Source organism: Periplaneta americana, chromosome 16 (assembly GCF_040183065.1).
Source record: "Periplaneta americana isolate PAMFEO1 chromosome 16, P.americana_PAMFEO1_priV1, whole genome shotgun sequence".
In the NCBI taxonomy this organism is placed as follows: domain Eukaryota; kingdom Metazoa; phylum Arthropoda; class Insecta; order Blattodea; family Blattidae; genus Periplaneta; species Periplaneta americana.
In genome coordinates, this window is record NC_091132.1 from 44,906,650 (window position 1) to 44,926,576 (window position 19,927).

At 33.4% G+C, this 19,927-nt stretch overlaps 1 protein-coding gene across 1 annotated transcript; it reads right to left on the bottom strand.

Moving 5' to 3' along the window:
* Positions 1 to 273: 273 nt before the first annotated feature.
* On the bottom strand, positions 274 to 17,638 carry LOC138716190 (cuticle protein 19-like). Its single transcript, XM_069849028.1, has 3 exons — positions 17,524 to 17,638; positions 8,586 to 8,699; positions 274 to 852 (listed from the first exon to the last, which is right to left on the bottom strand). The coding sequence occupies exons 1-3, from the start codon at positions 17,599 to 17,601 to the stop codon at positions 625 to 627; spliced, it is 420 nt and encodes a 139-aa protein (XP_069705129.1). The 5' UTR covers positions 17,602 to 17,638; the 3' UTR covers positions 274 to 624.
* Positions 17,639 to 19,927: the final 2,289 nt, after the last annotated feature.

Sequence of the window (19,927 nt, forward strand, 5' to 3'; positions counted from 1 at the left end):
TAACTAACATTTATATAAATAAATTATTAAATTATCCAATGTATTTATAAATATTGAACGACTATGTAAAAATAGTGTTCAACACACATGTCCAAAGTGATTTCATTTTGTTCGTAGGCTTTCCAATTTTGCCTATAGCCCCATTTCGCAAACAAACCTACTCACAAAATAAAATAACCACTTTTCACAGCTATATAGTAAATAACTTTTACAGAATTATATATTTTCTGTATGTTTTGCTATTGAAGAAGGTTTGTTTAAAGAATAAATAGATTCTAAAAATTCGAATTCCAATTTTTATTTCGAACAAAAAACATTCAGTAATAAACACAACTATAATCATACAGTATATAGATAACAAGTGTAGATACGAAGTAAATAAAGATAAATTAAATCATAATTATACAGATTATTGAAAACATGATGTGGTGTGATGTAATTATGGTGTGGATGTAGACGTTGAAATTGTTTACTGCAATTTCAGTTGAGCAAAATAAGAAGTTATATGTAATTGAAAGTGAGATGGTAGAATGAGTCGTAAGGAGTAACAAGTATGAGGGTAAACGAGATATGGAGATGAGGACAATATGGACTTTATGAAATGTGTTCACTAGCTATTGCATGTTAGTGGTGATGGTGGACAGGGTGGACGGCGTGTCCAGATCTGACAACTTGAGCGTGGAATCCGGTGTGCTTGTCAGCGGTGTAGTGGACAGTACGGGTGGTGCCGTCGGGCTCAACCAGCTTGTAGTAACCTTCAACCTTGTCACCATCACGCTTCTCATACTGTTCCTTGATGTCGTGGGTGTGTTCGTCCTTTACTCCGTACTTGAACTCGTACTTAGGGTGAGCCTGTGGAAAGAAAGAAATATTGTGATAAAAAGTCTGTACCGCATCGTATATTATTCTTCATAAGGGCTATTTTTTCTTTAGAACGAGCAAGAAATAGATTATTGTACTTTAGACCGAGCAAGAGGTGTCATTTTGCATTGCTACAATATCCGAAAATGTAGTTCCGAACGACAATTAATATCTAGTATAAAAATTCAGAATGAGAAAAGATAATTTTGATAATTTTTTTGTTTTTGCGTTGTCGGTTTTGGTGATTTGTAATATATTTAAATTCGTAGCTTTGATGTTCAGCCATATTTTTATGTCAGTTTTAGTGGTTTTCTATATAAGCATTGTCAGTTTTGACGGTTTGAGGTATTTATATTCCTAGTTTTTGTGGTCTGAGATATTTATATGTCAGTTTCAGTAGTTTTCGATATTTTCGTCGTCAGTTTTGGCAATTTGCGCTTAGTTTTCATAGTCTGTGATATTTGTATGTCAGTTTTAGTGGTTTTCGATATTTTCATTGCAAGTTTTGACGATTTGCGATATTTATGTTCTTAGTTTTGGTGGTCTGTGATATTTTTATGTCACGTTTAGTGGTTTTCGATATTTGCATTGTCAGTTTTAGTGGTTTTCGATATTTGTATTGTCAGTTTTGACGTTTTCCGATATTTATATTCTTAATTTTGTTGGTCTGCGCTATTTATATGTCAGTTTCAGTGGTTTTCGATATTTTCATCGCCAGTTTTGGCAATTTGCGCTTAGTTTTTATAGTTGCGATATTATGTATGTCAGTTTTAGTGTTTTTCGATATTTGCATTGCCAGTTTTGATGATTTTGAGATATGTGTATCCTTAATTTTTTATTGTCTCCTATATTTTCATGTCAGTTGCAGTGGTTTTGCGATATTTGTATTCTTAGATTTGATGGTGTGCGATATTTGTATGTCAGTTATAGTGGTATTTTATATTTGCAGTGTCAGTTTTCACAGTTTTCGATATTTGTATTCTTTGCTTTAATGATCTGCGACTTGCTGATTTTGGATTATCGTTTTTCAGTTCTGTGTTTTTCGACATTTGTATTGTCTGTTCTCATAGTTTTTTTACATTTGTATGTGGGCTATAAATTTACAAATATTATCGGAAAGATGTGCATACAAATAACTCAGTTAATATTACAGCGTAAATTTAATAGTGCCAAATATACATTCGCATTTGATGAAGTATACCTAAGCATTTAAAATGAGAAGGGTGTAATATATAAGATATAAATTCTTTTTACCCTCGAGCGGTATTGCTGATTGATGAAATTAGTTATGAGCAATGTTCGATTGTGCGCTATTAATGACGCAACATATTTTCTTTGTGTTCTTTTTCTCCTAGTTGGCAGCCAATTTTGATATTGTAAGCATATTTGCAGTGTTGCTAGGTTTCTTTTAAATATAAGAGCGGAAAACAAACTGAAATTTACTGTAGTAGGTTTGTTCTGCATTTGCTTCAATTTTCGTTCCTAATAATCATCAACTATCACGAAATAGACCTAAATATATCTGTATTCACATCATCTTCATTGGTCTTCAGGAACGAATGCCTACCAGTAAGAGTATGAATTACAATAATTTATTGTTCATTCAATATACATGTAATCCATTTTTTGTAGCTTTGAATTTCCTCTGCATGTGATGTTACGTTCAATTGTTTTAAATTTTTCCTTTTTCTTTTTGGAAAACAGTGAATAAACTTGCCTTTAACTACATCATTCCTGTTTTGTAATTGACAGAATTATTTGCTTTATTCTGAATCTTCATCGAACCAAGCATCTAATTTTTCGCCGTTACGGACGTACATATATTAATGTCTTGTAATTAATCGTATTTAGCGGAATGATTCATAGAAATCATATAAAATTATACTTGCATTAAAGTTTCTATTGTAGCCTATATTAGGCCTTAGAGATCTCGGGTATTTTATTTTAATGTGTTCAAATTTGAGTTAAAATTTTGAGGTTCTAACATTTCTGTTAATTTCGTAGCTATATCTTGAACGTGCAACAAGTTTATTATTTTTATTTTTAATGCATTATTTTTCGACGTTGTATCAACATCTCAGGTTATTTATCGTCTGAAGGGAATGAAGGCGATAATGCCGGCGAAATGAGCCCGGGGTCCAGCACCGACAGTTACCTACTATTTTCCCAAATTGGGTTAAGGGAAAACTCGTAAAAAACAGGTAACTTGTCGGATTTGAACCCGGTCCACCTGGTTTCACGGTCAGACGCGCTAACCGTTACTTCGCAGGTGTAGACGCAACAAGTTTAGAGAATTATAGTTTTTGTAACGACTGAAATGTTGAAAATATTACCAATCTGCTTATTGTCATAATCTGACTTCGTAGGCTATGTTTTACCATTACAACTTTTCTGGGAAAGAAAACTTATATTTCTTTAGTTTTTGCTTCGCATTCTTGTTATTAAGTAATAAGAAATCGACTTTCATATTACTATCAAAAGAAACAGTTACCATAGCAACATAATCAGTGTTATGTAAAATCTATTATATAAATCAGCCATGTTAACAAAATTTGTAAAACAAATTCTTTTAATGAATAATTGAAATTGTTACTAATTAAGTACGATATTTCCTTTTATGAAAACTTGTTTTAGTGAAGTAATTAATTCGTTACAAGTAAGGAGTATGAAGATATTTAACATGGTGATAATTGCTACAACGTTTTCCTTAATAGTTTTGAATCGCTGTTTAATTTTACGACAGCTTTCTATTGTAAGTTATCGTACATTGAAAATGCGCATTTCTCTTTTTTCCGTATAAAGATACAGCGCAAGAGGACCTAGATTTGGTCCCTGCTATTTTGTTTCGCCGTTACGCAAAGCAGTCATGAAGAACTATTTCTCTTATCAATCTGATAACCAATATTTTTCGCATTCTACTAAATTTGTTTCATCATGATAACTGTATATTCTTGCTTTATGCTCTCTCTGGCTGGATGAAACGGTAAATAATTGCAATTACAGGTACAAATTATTCGTTTTCGAATAAACGAGTAGTTTAAAAGAAATGCTAAATGCAGAAAAGTGTGATAATAACTTCATTACATCAGAATTGATTTTGTTACTTAAGAGGGACGTTTGGAAAGTAGTTAATAGTTCTTTATGCAACTCGTGTGTAAAGTGGAAATTTTAGCAAGAGTGGAAAGATTCTGAACATGAACCGTAGGCTACTGTTGAATTTACACGAGTGCAAAGAGGTTACGTCATATACTCTTGCATATATAATTTTATTTTTTGTACACCAGCATTATAAACTTTATTCTTGGTCAAAATCGTGCGCAATATACCACATTATTACACCAGTACCATAAAATATTACGAAGTCAATTAAAAAGTAAATTGAGGGGCTGGGTGCAAGAAGGGCATTTTAGAGGATATGCCCTTTTTGAGTAAAACGCTTTATTGTGTTCTCTGATCTGTTATGTACATGATCACCAAGTTTCAGTTCAATACTGTGAACACAGAGGTCAGGAGTAGCCAAAATGTAAAGGCGTGCATAGGTAACATTATTACGGTTTGAATTTTCAACATAAATTTTCTCAAAACTTACATTTGAGAGACGTGCCTTTATTGCACCCAACCCCTCAATTATACCATAAAATTAATAGTATTGAACGTCTTTCCTTGCAAAAGTATTTGCTATCACTGCGACTCATTCTTCAATGGTTATTTCTTTATTAATTTGTTTAATAATGCTCTCATACAAAAAATAGTGTATGAGAGACGTTTTTAATGTTATGCAGTTATTTCATTCATCAAAATTATGAAAATCTCTTCGTTTCATTTCTTAAACATTGACTCATGCAATAAAGTATAATCACAGTCTAGTATTTACAGTCACGAAGCTCAGTACGTAGGGAATATGCATCCATAGATAGTTGCTAACCACTAGGATCGCTACTGTCGCCTTATCACAGACAATGGAAAATAATACCGCCACAGTCTATTGTTCCTAGTACTCTCATCAACTCAACCTTCGTGACTCTATGTACTAGACTATGGTATAACATTATAAACTAATTTTATAATATGCTACTATTATTACAATAACAAAAAGACTTGTCACCTTAGAAACATAATACTCACACGGTTTATGTTATATAATACAGTAGGCCATGAAGCGTGCGATAATAGTTATTATTTACGTTACAAGACCGTTATGTAGAGCTTAACATGCGAGCATGGAATTAAACTAAACGAGCGATAGCGAGTTTAGTTATCCATGTGAGCATGTTGAGTTCTTATAACGGTTGTGAGTTGTGCAACGTTTTATGATATTTTGAAACGTATATCTTAAGAGATAATAAATAAATAATATTGTATTTTGCATGTTGATGGAACAGAAATTATAGATAATTTTTAGATAAAATAACAATTGAGAAACGTCTTAATCAGTTGCTATGATAGGGAACACGTCATAATCGGTTACTGTGGCACGAAAATAAAACAAAAGTGTTTGTGCGAGATCGTGCGTATTTGCTTGGTTTCCGCACAAAACCAATCCGCGGAAAGTCTAAAATTCCACATTCAGTATTCCCAACCTAACACACATAATAATTTCCCTCTTCTTACCGCTTAAGTAACATATTGATTTTACTGCTTTAGGCTTTTAACATATTATTTTCAGAGACGTTCAATATAGTAATAATTATAAATTGGAAACTTACCACTGCAATTTCACCTAAATTGCACTGTTAATTATTGTTTTTAAATATTTGCAAAAATTAAGTAAACTCTACAACTCCACTAAAGTTACTTCATTCGTGATGCAAGTAACATTAAGGAAGCCGTGAAAAAATCAACAAGATTCCAGACTCACCATAGACTGGGGGGAAAAAGACAGATGTATATCACGGCCTGCTGGAGTATAGTAAACACAGAAAACATTTTAAAGCAACAATGTTGAAGATAGATATTTTTGTTTTGCAAATTTGCCGTCATTGAACAGAAACCAAGATGGAGATTTCATTGCAACTAATTAGAAATTCCTCTTTCAGGTATGTAATAAACGATATTCGCACAAAATAATGTACGATACACGAGCGGTATGTTTTCTTTCAATTCTCGGAAATTAAAAAACCTCAACTACGTTTCGCTTTTTCAAACTTTTCCCCGAATATGAAAACTTCAACATACCGCTCTTATAACGCATATTACCATTACTTTACATGTGCGATAAAGCAGTTTATTTCGTATCACGGTGTTCAGATATGACCTAATTTTCATATGCAATGTCTTCATGACATTGTTTAGTCAACAAACGTACAGTAGTGGTTAGTAACGGGCATGTGGAAGAATATTGTTTCGGAGTATACCGCGACGTAATAAGAAGGAAGTGTTAGGTTTTATGACTGCGCGGCCTGACCTGTACGACCCAGCCCGCCAGTTGTGATGAGTAACTCGCTCTAGTCTATCTACTTAATTTTTACAAGGGCCAAATCCCTGAATCAAGCTGTACAATTTTGTTATGGCTGTGATGTGTTCTTTGTAGCGTGTTTCATATGATCTGCCTGTCTGTCCTATGTAGACGTTGTTGCAGGTTTTACATTTGAGTTTGTATACGCCTGTGTGGTTGTATTTGTTTGTTTGTGTTATTTGTGTGTTGAGATGTTTTTGTACATAGGACAGACAGGGAGATCATTTCAGACACGTTACAAAGAACACATCACAGCCATAACAAAATTACAAAACACCTCCACATATGCAGAACAAATCACAAATGCTAACCACACCCACAGAGACATCAACACAGACATGGAAATACTACACATCCAACCAAAAAGCCAGAAACTAAATACACTAGAACAGTATGAAATATACAGACACACGAAAACACACCCCAACGAAATTCTCAACACACAACTCAATTTCAGAACACACACACTCTTTGACTCTACATAAAACCACACGAACACACCCTCACAGGAAACAAAACAAGAGGCGCCAAGACCAACAACGACCAGTTCTGAGGATGACCCATAAATAGGTCGAAACATTTAAACAAGGTACGTTAAAATTTAACACAAGAAAGTTCTCATCATACATATTCCGAAGTGATACAGTGTTAAAAGTTGTGTACTGTTCTCCAACCAGGAGATCAACCGTGAAAGGAATGTGCTTACTATTGCCTCATCTGTTGGAACGAAGTAGATAAATAATATTACCGTTATAACGCCAGTTTAAAAACCATGCGCTCTCCTGCATATGTTATTTCCTGTATGAAGAGATTAAAAGACCAGGAGATTAACTGTGATCTGATTTTGTAACTAGTGTAGTATCAATATGTCTGTATCAATGTTATGGTTTGTGCTGTGAGAGCTAGCCAATAGAGACAAGAGTATCCAAGTAATCAAGATATAAAATAATATTCAATTTAGAGTGATGATTACAATCATTTCGTTGTCTTTCTAATGACCTTTTTAGAATATTTACTTACTTACTTACTTACAAATGGCTTTTAAGGAACCCGGAGGTTCATTGCCGCCCTCACATAAGCCCGCCAGCGGTTCCTATCCTGTGCAAGATTAATCCAGTCTCTATCATTATACCCCACCTCCCTCAAATCCATTTTAATATTATCCTCCCATCTACGTCTCTGCCTCCCTAAAGGTCTTTTTCCCTCCGGTCTCCCAACTAACAATCTATATGCATTTCTGAATTCGCCCATACGTGCTACATGCCCTGCCCATCTCAAACGTCTGGATTTAATGTTCCTAATTATGTCAGGTGAAGAATACAATGCGTGCAGTTCTGTGTTGTGTAACGTTCTCCATCCTCCTGTAACTTCATCCCGCTTAGCCCCAAATCTTTTCCTAAGCACCTTATTCTCAAACACCCTTAACCTATGTTTCTCTCTCAGAGTGAGAGTCCAAATTTCACAACCATAAAGAACAACCGGTAATATAACTGTTTTATAAATTCTAACTTTCAGATTTTTGGACAGCAGACTGGATGATAAGAATTTCTCAACCGAATAATAACACGCATTTCCCATATTTATTCTGCGTTTAATTTCCTCCCGAGTGTCATTTATATGTGTTACTGTTGCTCCAAGATATTTGAATTTTTCCACCTCTTCGAAGGATAAATCTTCAATTTTTATATTTCCATTTCGTACAATATTCTGGTCACGAGACATAATCATATACTTTGTCTTTTCGGGATTTACTTCCAAACCGTTATATTATTAAATGAAAATCAGTGCTTTGTGTCTGAATATGATTATGTAACATAAAAATTGTAATAAAATATCACAATGGCATATATTTCAAGATATTTAACTGATTATTAATTCTAAGTCACTCCTAATGAGTGCACCTCTGTACACAGTGTTGGACATTGTGCCACTGTCATACATTCTGTGACACAGTACATGAGGGTAGGCCACCAAAGGGAAAACTGAGAGATAGAACTTAAACTGAGAAGGATTCAATCCGGATCGGAGCTAGAATCCGGTGTAGCTTAGTAGATAAAGTGTCAGCACGTAGAGCTGAAAAGCCGGGTTCGAGTCCCGGTGCCGGAGAGAATTTTTCTCCGTTCTACCCATTCTTCACTAAAAAGAACGTTAAATAAGTAATTGTATTTATTCCTATATTCTATTAATATCCTTCATAATCTCGAAACGTAGATAAAGAGGAGAGATTATATACTGTTTTACAAAAATATTAAAATTTAATTGTACATACATGATGATGCTCTTCGATGTGGTGTTCCACGGCTGGAAGGTGATGCTCCACAGGGGCGTAGTGCTGGTATTGTGCGACAGACACGGCGACCAGCATCGCCAGGAGCATAGCAACCTGTATCGTAGCAACAGAATCACATTAAATCAGACAATAGGTATAATTTTATTACGATTTATTTCCTGACTAGCCGTACCCGTGCGCTCCGCTGCACCCGTTAGAAATAAATATAAAGTAATTACATAATTAAAATAGGACGTTTGATCCAGGGAATATTCGTGTTTGATAGAAGGATAAATCGTTTAATATGTTACTTAATTTAAATAGCATCCAAATCATTTTGGTCCAGAGACACTCATTTGGCGCAATGACAATTCCTTTAACATGTTTCTAAATTTTTATTACATTCAACCATAGTTTAATGAACATTGACATCATTTAGATTTAATTTGTATGTTTTATTTTACTTGTTATAGGTTTCCATTGAATTATGGTAATAACTTAATTTTAACCCTTGTTTTCTACGTATTCAGTAAATGGCGCTTGGCCCACTATGGTTCTGAACTCTTCAAATAAATTAAATTATATTATATAATATTACATTACATTATATTATATTATATGATATTATATTATATTATATTATATTATATTATATTATATTATATTATATTATATTATATTATATTATATTATATTATATTATATTATATTATATTATATTATATTATATTATATTATATCGGAAGTTACTGTAATAACATTATAGCATTATGTCCATCTAGAGAAACTACACTTTCCAATGGTGAAATAATAATTAATTATACAAATCGGTTAATTTAGCTTCCGATATTACTTCATACAAACACAGAAGCATTCTCTGTAGGCTATCTTTCATAGCTTTCGATTGTTGCTGTCCAAGGCCCCTTATAGACGAAGTCATTTGTTTTGTAATTCATTACACCACCTTAGATGGCAGTTATTTTAATTTTAAAACTCATTTATCTCATTACATATCAGTCCTACCAAATTTTTCAAGGAATGAAACTTATCGCAAATTATTTCTAAAGAAACTTTTGTTATGTAACATTTTTCACAAAAATCAATAATAAGCGAGATATTTCGATTTATTTAATTCAGGCCTCCTTATAACCCCCCTTTTAAATAATGTATTTTGAATGCCATATAGCCTAAAATCTAAGTTATAACGAACTTAATTTATATTCCAATTTTCATCGAAATCCGTTCATCCATTATCGCGTGAAAAGGTAACAAACGTACAGACAGACAGACAAACAAAAATTTCAAAAAAGCTTTTTTCGGTTTCAGGGTGGTTAATTATATGTGTTAGGACCAATTAGTTTTGGAAAATGGAAAATTACCAGAAAAATTTCGGCTACAGATTTATTATTAGTATAGATGTCACTAAATTCATTGCACTGTAACGTTTGTTAATTTTAGAGGTGTCCAAATTCATATTTCTGCTCATAATTCATGCAATCTTATGTACCAGTCAGCTTTATTTAGTTGTGGGGCTCTGAAACAGTAATTTAAATTTGTATTGTCTAATTATTTATTTCGAACTCGACGTCATGAAGTGTAGAATTCGTCATATATAAGGCACGAAGTAGTTGTTGTGATAGCGGGAGTTTAGAATACAACTCTGCAAGTATGGAGACTAAGGCGAGAAAACATTGTAGGGCATAACGATAGGCCAGTTCAAAAAGGAAACAACTCAAAATTTTCAGAAGACAGGTTTTTAAAGCTGTGAAAATTCCAATTAACATCACTCTAAATAGAACCTACAGTATATATAGAACACCATTAACACAATTTGGAGTAATTTTAAGGGGACACTTCACTAAAAATGAAAACTTTTTCCTTATATTTTTTCAACCAAATTTTGAAAGCACGTTTACTATATAAAGAACTAACAAGATCCATATTTTCAACTCCCAAAATTTTGGGTTTGATTTCTTTCTCTGTTTTTTAGAAATATTTTCAAATTTAAGTTTTAGTAAAATATTTCAATTCTTAAACTTTGTTTCTTTTTTTTCTCTTTGCTTACATTCACAAGAGATAGAGAAATATTACTATGCATTCATTTTATGAAAGTCTGATTTATTCACTTTGGAAAAAATTATTTAAATTAAAAAAAAATGTTATTTTTCTATAATCCTTGAAAAAAAAATTAAATTAACTAGCGGTATTTCTCACAAAATAAATGCATAGAAACATGTAGCTACCTTATAAATGAGCCGTTCAGAGCAAAAGTGGTGTAAGTCAAAATTGGGTAATGAGGTTTAAAGTAAAAATTCTGTAAAATACAGCGCAAAGTAGCAATTAATATGTCCTTCTATCTATCCACTGACTACTAATAGTTTAAATAAATTGAATATTAATTGCTACTTTGTTCTGTATTTTACAGAATGTTTACTTTGACCCTCATTACCCATTTTAGACTTACACCACTTCTGCTCTGAACGGCGCAAATATTTCTAGCAAAAATTTAACCCGGATTGATTAATATTTGACATAAATGAATCAAGAAAAATAAACTTACGGATAAATGGATTTCAAAGTAAAATGAATATTGACGCAAATTAAAATTCTCCTTCTCTACATTCATCTAGTAACTTTAGGAGGCCAACTTTATAACAAGAAGTTACTAGATTTGTAATCAGGAATTTATAAAAAAAATAATTCTTTGGTGAAGAAATAATTTTGACAGCTCTTTAAATGCCACGCCCCCTTACAGCCTTAATTAAAATAATTGAACATATTTATAATCAGAGAACTAAATCCATTTGGGGTATGTAAATATAGGCCTGGTTGGTTCCAGTTCTGAGGATAGTCTACAGCAGACTGAAACTAGTCAACAAGGTACTGTACCTAATATTTAACACGCGAAAGCAATAAACTGCATATTCCTAAGTGATATAGTGTTAAAAGTTATGTAATCAAGATGTGTGTTTTATTTCTTGTTTTAATGCATACTACCTCCTTTCTAAATATTGGAACCTTTTTTCAGAACACTCTTTATATAAATCATAACTATGCAAATGTCAAGAAAAATAAAATTTCCTTTCTGTCACGTTTCTAATACAGAAGAAATATGGCGAGGAATTGCTAGGAAAATCCAGAATATTTCACTGGATATTCTATGTGATATATTAGATCAGCGTTGTCAGACATAGCCTAAACGGAGCGGAGCGCTCCACTATAACTCGTTGCGTGCTCCGGTGCTTCCACAGACATAAGCAAGTTCACGCTCCGACTGGACGTCTCTAGCACCACAACCGGTTTCGGAGCTTACAACTCTGACACTACTGTATTAGATTATGGATATAATCTGTAAGAGATTAAAGAACGAAATGGAAGTAATATTGTCATATTATATTTTTATATTAATCCATAAGAACTTAATAACTTTGTGAAGGAAAGCGTTTTTCATTTTCACGCAATTTTTCTTACAATACCTCAACGATTTCTCGGTTAATGTCCTGACATTTCAGCGACACTGTATATAACTTTTCGTAACCAAAATCGGAAACCTAGAATTCGGGTTCATTACAAAGGGAAAGTATAATATTCAAGTAGTCTGTAAGAAGTACTGCATATATCTATGACATGCATGATCTACAAGCAATGCAATATCCAGCTGAGATAACGTATAGATCTGCAGATCACACATTCAACTTCCAGCTGGGACATTATGTATTTTTCACGTTGCATACTACATCATAGCCTTTTACTCTGTTAATAATATGTTTATCTAGTTCATTACAAGTGTAGGTATTTCATTTTACAATGTCGCACAAGCTTCTGTTTACTACTATACGAGCTTGTTGATATGAGAAATGTACTTTTCTTTTATTAAAAGTTTGTAAGAATATTTCATTGTACAATATGCGCTAAAACAAACAATACTGATATTATCTCTCAGTTGCTGACCTTGTTTCCCCAAAAACTAGGTAGCCTCTAGCATAGTTTGACATATTGTATGTTCAGTGTTGGGGTTACTGATGAAATTTATTGTGGTTCTCTCAACGGATGAGAAGGTGTTTATAATCGAGCATTATTTCCGGACACTATCATATACAATGAATAAATATTTGGTTGCTGGGGAAACATGGACAATAGAAGAGCTGTAATTTCAGTATTGTTTGTTTTGCCGCAAACTGTACTAGCCTAGTGGCATAACTGTACAAGATAACACAATAAACACCAATATTAGGTAACAAAAGTATTACTCGACCAAGGCCAGTGGAGTCCTGCAGCCTGGAGCGCCACTTGTATTTATCCTGCGTTCGTATAGCGTCATCGCGCTAGTTCATATTACGCCCGCGTCTTCACTCGCCTCGGTCGAGTTATGAATAGAAACGGATGTGGATGGGGCACACACATAAGAACCAAATGAATGGTTAAAGTGATGCTGTTCGATTGGAATCTTCAAGTTAACAAAACATGATGCGCCCACAAAATGCAATAGACGTAAATTAAATAGAAGCAAAAGACGTGAGATATAAAATTTGAATTGTTTAAAAAATGGTGCCCAAAATAGAGTTAAATGGACACAAATTTTCGAATATGTATGCTCTTAAATAGAAGGTAAAGAAATATATTATTATTATTATTATTATTATTATTATTATTATTATTATTATTATTAATTCGTTATCCGTGTACAATATGTTGATAATGAGAAAAATGTTTAGATAAGAACAATATATTGAAAGTGATTTTTTATTTCAAAAATATTTATTATTCTTACATTTCCTTCCCATTTTGAATGGGATCTCGATATCACCCTTCGATATATCATTCATCTCCTGCAATAGACAAGACATCTCTAAAGTAAAATACTAAATGGTCGAAGACACTGCCATCTATCAGAAGAAGAGTAGGGTAGGCGTGGGACAAATAGCAGAAGTCCATACCTGTGGAGTAACTGTCAGCGCGTCTGGCTGCGAAACCAGGTGGCCCGGGTTCGAATCCCGGTCGGGGCAAGTTACCTGGTTGAGGTTTTTTCCGGGGTTTTCCCTCAACCCAATACGAGCAAATGCTGGGTAACTTTCGGTGCTGGACCCCGGATTCATTTCACCGGCATTATCACCTTCATATCATTCAGACGCTAAATAACCTAGATGTTGATACAGCGTCGTAAAATAACCCAATAAAAAAATAGCAGAAAACATGGATGCGCCGGAAAGAAATGTGTTTATGGAAACTTAACAGTTTGAATCGATTGGACTCTCCTAAGTTCGACTGAACAGAATTGAAAGTTCAGTCCAAAAAGGGTAGTGGGTATGGCAGGTGAAATGAATACAAATTCTTATTGCTTATCCATCAACGAATACAGTACTGTACTTGCATTTCCTGCCCGCCCCGAGACTTGTGTATGCGCTTCTAGTACCTCAGTGGGTTTCGACAGTTCCGTCTCACAAACGGCACAGTTCTCAAATAGAAAAAGAAGTGTTCATTAATTTAAAATAAGTGATCAATATGGATGTCCTAATCAATAAAATATTCTGTTTTCCTTTAAGAAAAGTATCACTACAAAAAACAGACCAATTCCCATTCAAATGGCAAAAACCCATTTCTTAGTGACCGTATAGGTACGTGTCTAATTCTCTTACGTAAGCAGTCGAACTATAGGATGTCGAACTTGTTTTCTATCGAACTTAAGAGCTTCCACTGTAAATAACTTCTATCTTATGAACGAACTTGTCTATGTAATTACTTCCAGTATTAAATTTTTAACCACTAGAAAAAAATACTAATATATTTTAGTTTTAGAAATTCATGTTTTATTAATTTAATTTAATTTATAATTAATTTAGGTCCAATTACATTTTTTATTTTTCGTTCTTAGCTGACTTTTGTATGTCTAAACTTCTAAACTTAACTGTTACCAAACCATTATAATATTTTAACGAGTTAAATACGTAATATATCAAGGGTAGCTCAGTCGGTAGAGCATTCGTTCGCTAAGTGAAGGGTCCCGGGATCGATACCCGGCTCCGGAACAGTTTTTTCCTTGAAATTATTCAATATATCAAGGAGTTTGAAAATTCAGTTCAAGTTCAGTGTAAAAATTCACACTTTCACGTCCAATATCACTCGGAATGCTGTAGGCTACATGTAACTTACATTAATACAACTATTCGATATTCAAATTGCAGTGCATTCAGTTCCTGTAAATAAGTGCAAGTGATTACATCACTCCGTCCTTTGCGTGATAGCCTTGCCTTTCCTAACCTGCAAACTGCTGCGTTCGTGCATAATGAAGTCAATTTTTTCACCGCTGCACGTTACCTAACTGTACTGGTTGTGTGAATCTCAGCTGCAAGTTATTTTCACTTTCACACATAAAATTTGAGGAAGGAAGCATGAACTGTATCGAGGAACGTAGACCTTGATATTACAATATTGAAGTGGCAATTTTATGCCATCATTTTAATTTGTGCACATTTGTGAAAGAAGTTAAATTAAAATTGGTCTTCAAATGGAACATCAACTTTATTTTTCGTTTGAACTAATAATAGAAGTAAATGCTTAAGATTTTAAAGCGTATATATATATATTTATTATTTATTTATTTATTTATTTATTTATATGTTTGTTTGTTTATTTGTTTATTTATTTATTTACTTACTTGTTTATTTATTTATTTATTTATTATTTATTTATTTATTTATTTATTTCTCGTCTACTTTACCTACTCCCATTTATAGCCTATCAACTTAGAAGATAATGTTGTGTAGGGGAGGATATCTACACCTGGTGACTTACTTAAAACAGACCATCTCAATAACACTGACATTTTTAGTGATAGATGAAAATTATCAAGACAAAAGTTGCTTGGCTTCAAGAGGAACAAAAAATATTGATAGTTTTTGATAGGTGAATGTGTAGAGGTGGTATAAAAGTACACTTTATTATTTTTAACGGATTGACATGTTTTATTATTTACCTATTAAGAATGAGTTTGAAGATTCGTGTGTTTGAGGGACATTCGAAGTCTTTGAAAGTCACTGGTGAACAAAACTTTTATCAAACAACAATCAAACATTTTGGTAAAATGGTGACCATGAGCATACTACGAGTTGAATGTTTGTTTACATTCGATTTGTACGGTAGCAACCGTGCAATAGGTAGCAAAGTAGATCTGTTCCTTGAAGTAAACAATTTTCTTTAGTCATTGACTTTCAGCTAGCTGGAATGATCATCAAAACACAGTCGTTGTATCTGCAAACGGACTATTAAATGTTAAATTATAAAAAATGTAAATCCATTTAAAATAACGAACCTGACTTTCATTTCTCCTTTACATCTCCTTACTTACTTAGAAATGTCTTTCAGATAACACGGAGGTTCATTGCCGCCCTCACATAAGCCCTCCATCGGTCCTTATCCTGAGCAAGATTAATCCAGTCTTTAGCATCATATCCCACCTCACTCATATTAATTTTACTCTTATCCTCCCTTTTACGTCTCGGCTTCCCCACAGGTCTTTTTCCCCTCAGGTTTTCCAACTAACACCCTATATGCATACGTTCTACATACTGTTCCCATCTCAAACGTCTGGATTTAATATACCTAATTATGTTAGGTGAACAATAAAAGTCATGCAGTTCTGTGTTATGTAACTTTCTCCATTCTCCTGTAACTTCATCCCTCTTAACCCCAAATATTTTCCTAAGCACCTTATTCTCGAACACCCTTGACCTCTGTTCCTCTCTCAAAGTGAGAATTTAAGTTTGATAACCAGTAATAGAGCTCTCCCTCTATAGGAGGAGGCCTTTGCCCTTAACGGGACACTTTTAGGCTAATCATTTCATTTCATTTCAACCATACAGAACAACTGGTTATATGTAACTCTTTTATAATTTCTAACTTTCAGTTTTTTTAAGCAGACTGGATGGCAAAAGCTTTTCAACCGAATAATAACAGACATTTTCCATATTTATTCTGCTTTTAATTTCGTCTCGAGTGTCATTTTATGTTTGTTACTGTTGCTCCAAGGTATTTGAATTTTTTACCTTTTCAAAGGATAAATTTATAATGTTTTATTTCCATTTCGTACTATGTTCTGGACACGAGACATAATCATACACCTCCACCTATGAAAAATGGTTAATATGACTTCTTCCCCTTGAAACCAAGGGACTTTTGTTTGAAGAATTTTCTTCTAACATCAAAACTGGCTGTGTTGATCAGGTGGTCTGTTTTAAGTGCCTCACTTTTTATAAAGCGCTCATAATGTGGCATAACTTTCGAATGGTTCAAGATAAGTGAATAATTTAGTATGTAATATTCTCCATATATAGGAGAGCATTTTGGCGAAAGAATTTTTACCCTAGGTCAATTTATAATGGAGTTTGTTCCGTCCAAAATGTTGTTATATTTTAAAATGAATTTTTGGGGCCCTCAAATTCGATTTTCAAGTTTGAATTATATGAATTGCTTAGTTTACTCTGAAGAATTATGGTACTAAAGTTTGAAAGACATTAAGGAAAAAATGTGCATTTTTATCCTAAAAATCGATGTATATGGTACCTTAAAATGTCAATTATTTAACGACATTGTATCAACTGCAGCTATCTAATGTCGGTGGAATTAGTCACACCGAAATGAAATTTCTGCCAGTTTGAGTTTCAAGATTCACCACAGGATTGTCTGACATTCACCTTACAGTTGAATAAAACCAGATAAAGATCCGAATTTGGATTCGAACCCATGCCTGGCATATTTTCGGTGCACAAGTCTACCTCGTTACCCCTAGACTATACCGATGACGTGGTAATTTAAATATTTGTAGGTGAAATTGATTATGATAATGATGATTCTTGAAATTGTCCGCTGATAACTGGATTTTTCTTGTCCGTACTGATACGAAATTTGGCACAAAGTTCCAGTGTTAGTTGCTATTTCTTACCTTGTAGCAAGCCATTGCTTTGATTGTAGTGTGTCTCGATACTTCACTGTTGTAAGAGATCTGTTGTATTTCGGCCATGAGACCCTGTCTTTATATATACCGATGTGACACTCCCCTACCAGCCCGAGCGTGGCCATATTGCTTTTACTACACTTATCTTGTTTCCGTATTCTCCACGCCTGACATTAATTTGTTAGCCGAAGAACGCAGGCGATGTAGATGTGATATAAACTCGGAATTTGAAGAGGAGGGAGTCGAAGAAGAAGGAGATTATGGTGGAGCTTAAAGAGGAAAAAAAATTGTTACACTTTAGCACGCTTAATCTGCTTTGGATATTGGTGTCACATTCTATAAAAAAATACGTACTTTCTTTTTCGTGTGTTACCTTATTATTAGGTCTGACACCTCGGACATTTTTTTTTTTTTGTGATTGTAATGTTGTACGTTTTGATAGCGTAAAGGAATGTCTGTTTATGAACGACTATTAAAACCAAATATTTCACCTATAGATGTATTGAGACTTATCCAACCGGATATTCGATTTACAGAACGTTATAAAAATGTAGCAGAACACGTTTTAACAGAAAAAAACAGGTTATTTTAATTATCCAAGAGGATACTTCGTAGAAATTTCAGTTCCAGTCTAGATTTGTGAAGGAATATAAACCCATTAGGTTATATAGACTCTACTGAGAAGTAGTATAATCAGTTCTTTCTATTTATTCTTGCTACATTCAAATCAAGAACATCTCACACAAGTTTACTGTCACGAAGATATATCATCACCATCATCATCATCATCATCATCATCATCATCATTCAAATTTCAATTGGACAGTATAGATAATCCCGTCTAATGCAGTTACTTATTTTATCTCATCTGGTATATCTTTTATTTATTTTATTGAGTTATTTTACGACGCTGTATCAACATCTAGGTTATTTAGCGTCTGAATGAGATGAAGGTGATAATGCCGGTGAAATGAGTCCGGGCTCCAGCACCGAAAGTTACCCAGCATTTGCTCGTCTTGGGTTGAGGGAAAACCCCGGAAAAAACCTCAACCACGTAACTTGCCCCGACCGGGATTCGAACCCGGGCCACCTGATTTCGCGGCGAGACGCGCTGACCGTTACTCCACAGGTGTGGACTCTGGTATATCATCGGCCTACTTTTAAAACCCCGTAATTCCAATTTTTCTCAAAAGTTGAAATCTGCGTGTATTTTCAAAGTAAGACAAAGTATATGATCGTGTCTCGTGACCAGAATATTGTACGAAATGGAAATATAAAAATTAGAGATTTATCCTTCGAAGATGTGGAAAAATTCAATTATCTTGGAGCAACAGTAACAAATATAAATGACACTCGGGATGAAATTAAACGCAGAATAAATGTGGGAAATGCCTGTTATTACAAGTATTCGTTTGAGAAGTTTTTGTCATCTAGTCTGCTGTCAAAAAATCTGAAAGTCAGAATTTATAAAACAGTTATATTACCGGTTGTTCTGTATGGTTGTATAACTTGGACTCTCACTTTGAGAGAGGAATAGAGATTAAGGTTGTTTGAGAATAAGGTCCTTAGTGAAATATATGGGGCTAAGAGGGATGAAGTTACAGGAGAATGGAGAAAGTTACACAACGCACACCTGCACGCATTGTATTCTTCATCTGATATAATAAAATTAGGAACAGTAAATTCAGACGTTTGCGTCTAAGTGAATCTGCTATTCGATCTAGTTACAAGAGTGGTTTAATAGGGAACAGTTTGCGGCCCTTCACGACTTCACTGAAGGAGAGAGAATTCGTGAAGGAATGTTTGTTTCCTTGTGACAATACTCGCTATTATCAGAGAAGTAGCAAAGAATCTTCATACGTGTCTCAGCACTTGATTCGAAGTAGCAGTCGCAGCAGCAGCAATATAATAATGATGATGATGATGATAATAATAATAATAATAATAATGATAATAATAATAATAATAATAATAATAATAATAATCTACACTAAATGTCTACAAAATAATTCTTGGTCTAAAATGTAAATACTGTAAGAGATTATTTTGTTAATAAACTAAAATGATGTAATAAAATCTGTCACCAGCACTATTACTACTACGATAATAATAATAATAATAATAATAATAATAATAATAATAATAATAATAACAATAATAATAATAATAATAATCTACACTAAATGTCTACAAAATAATTCTTGGTCTAAAATGTAAATACTGTAAGAGATTATTTTGTTAATAAACTAAAATGATGTAATAAAATCTGTCACCAGCACTATTACTACTACGATAATAATAATAATAATAATAATAATAATAATAATAATAATAATAATAATCTACACTAAATGTCTACAAAATAATTCTTGGTCTAAAATGTAAATACTGT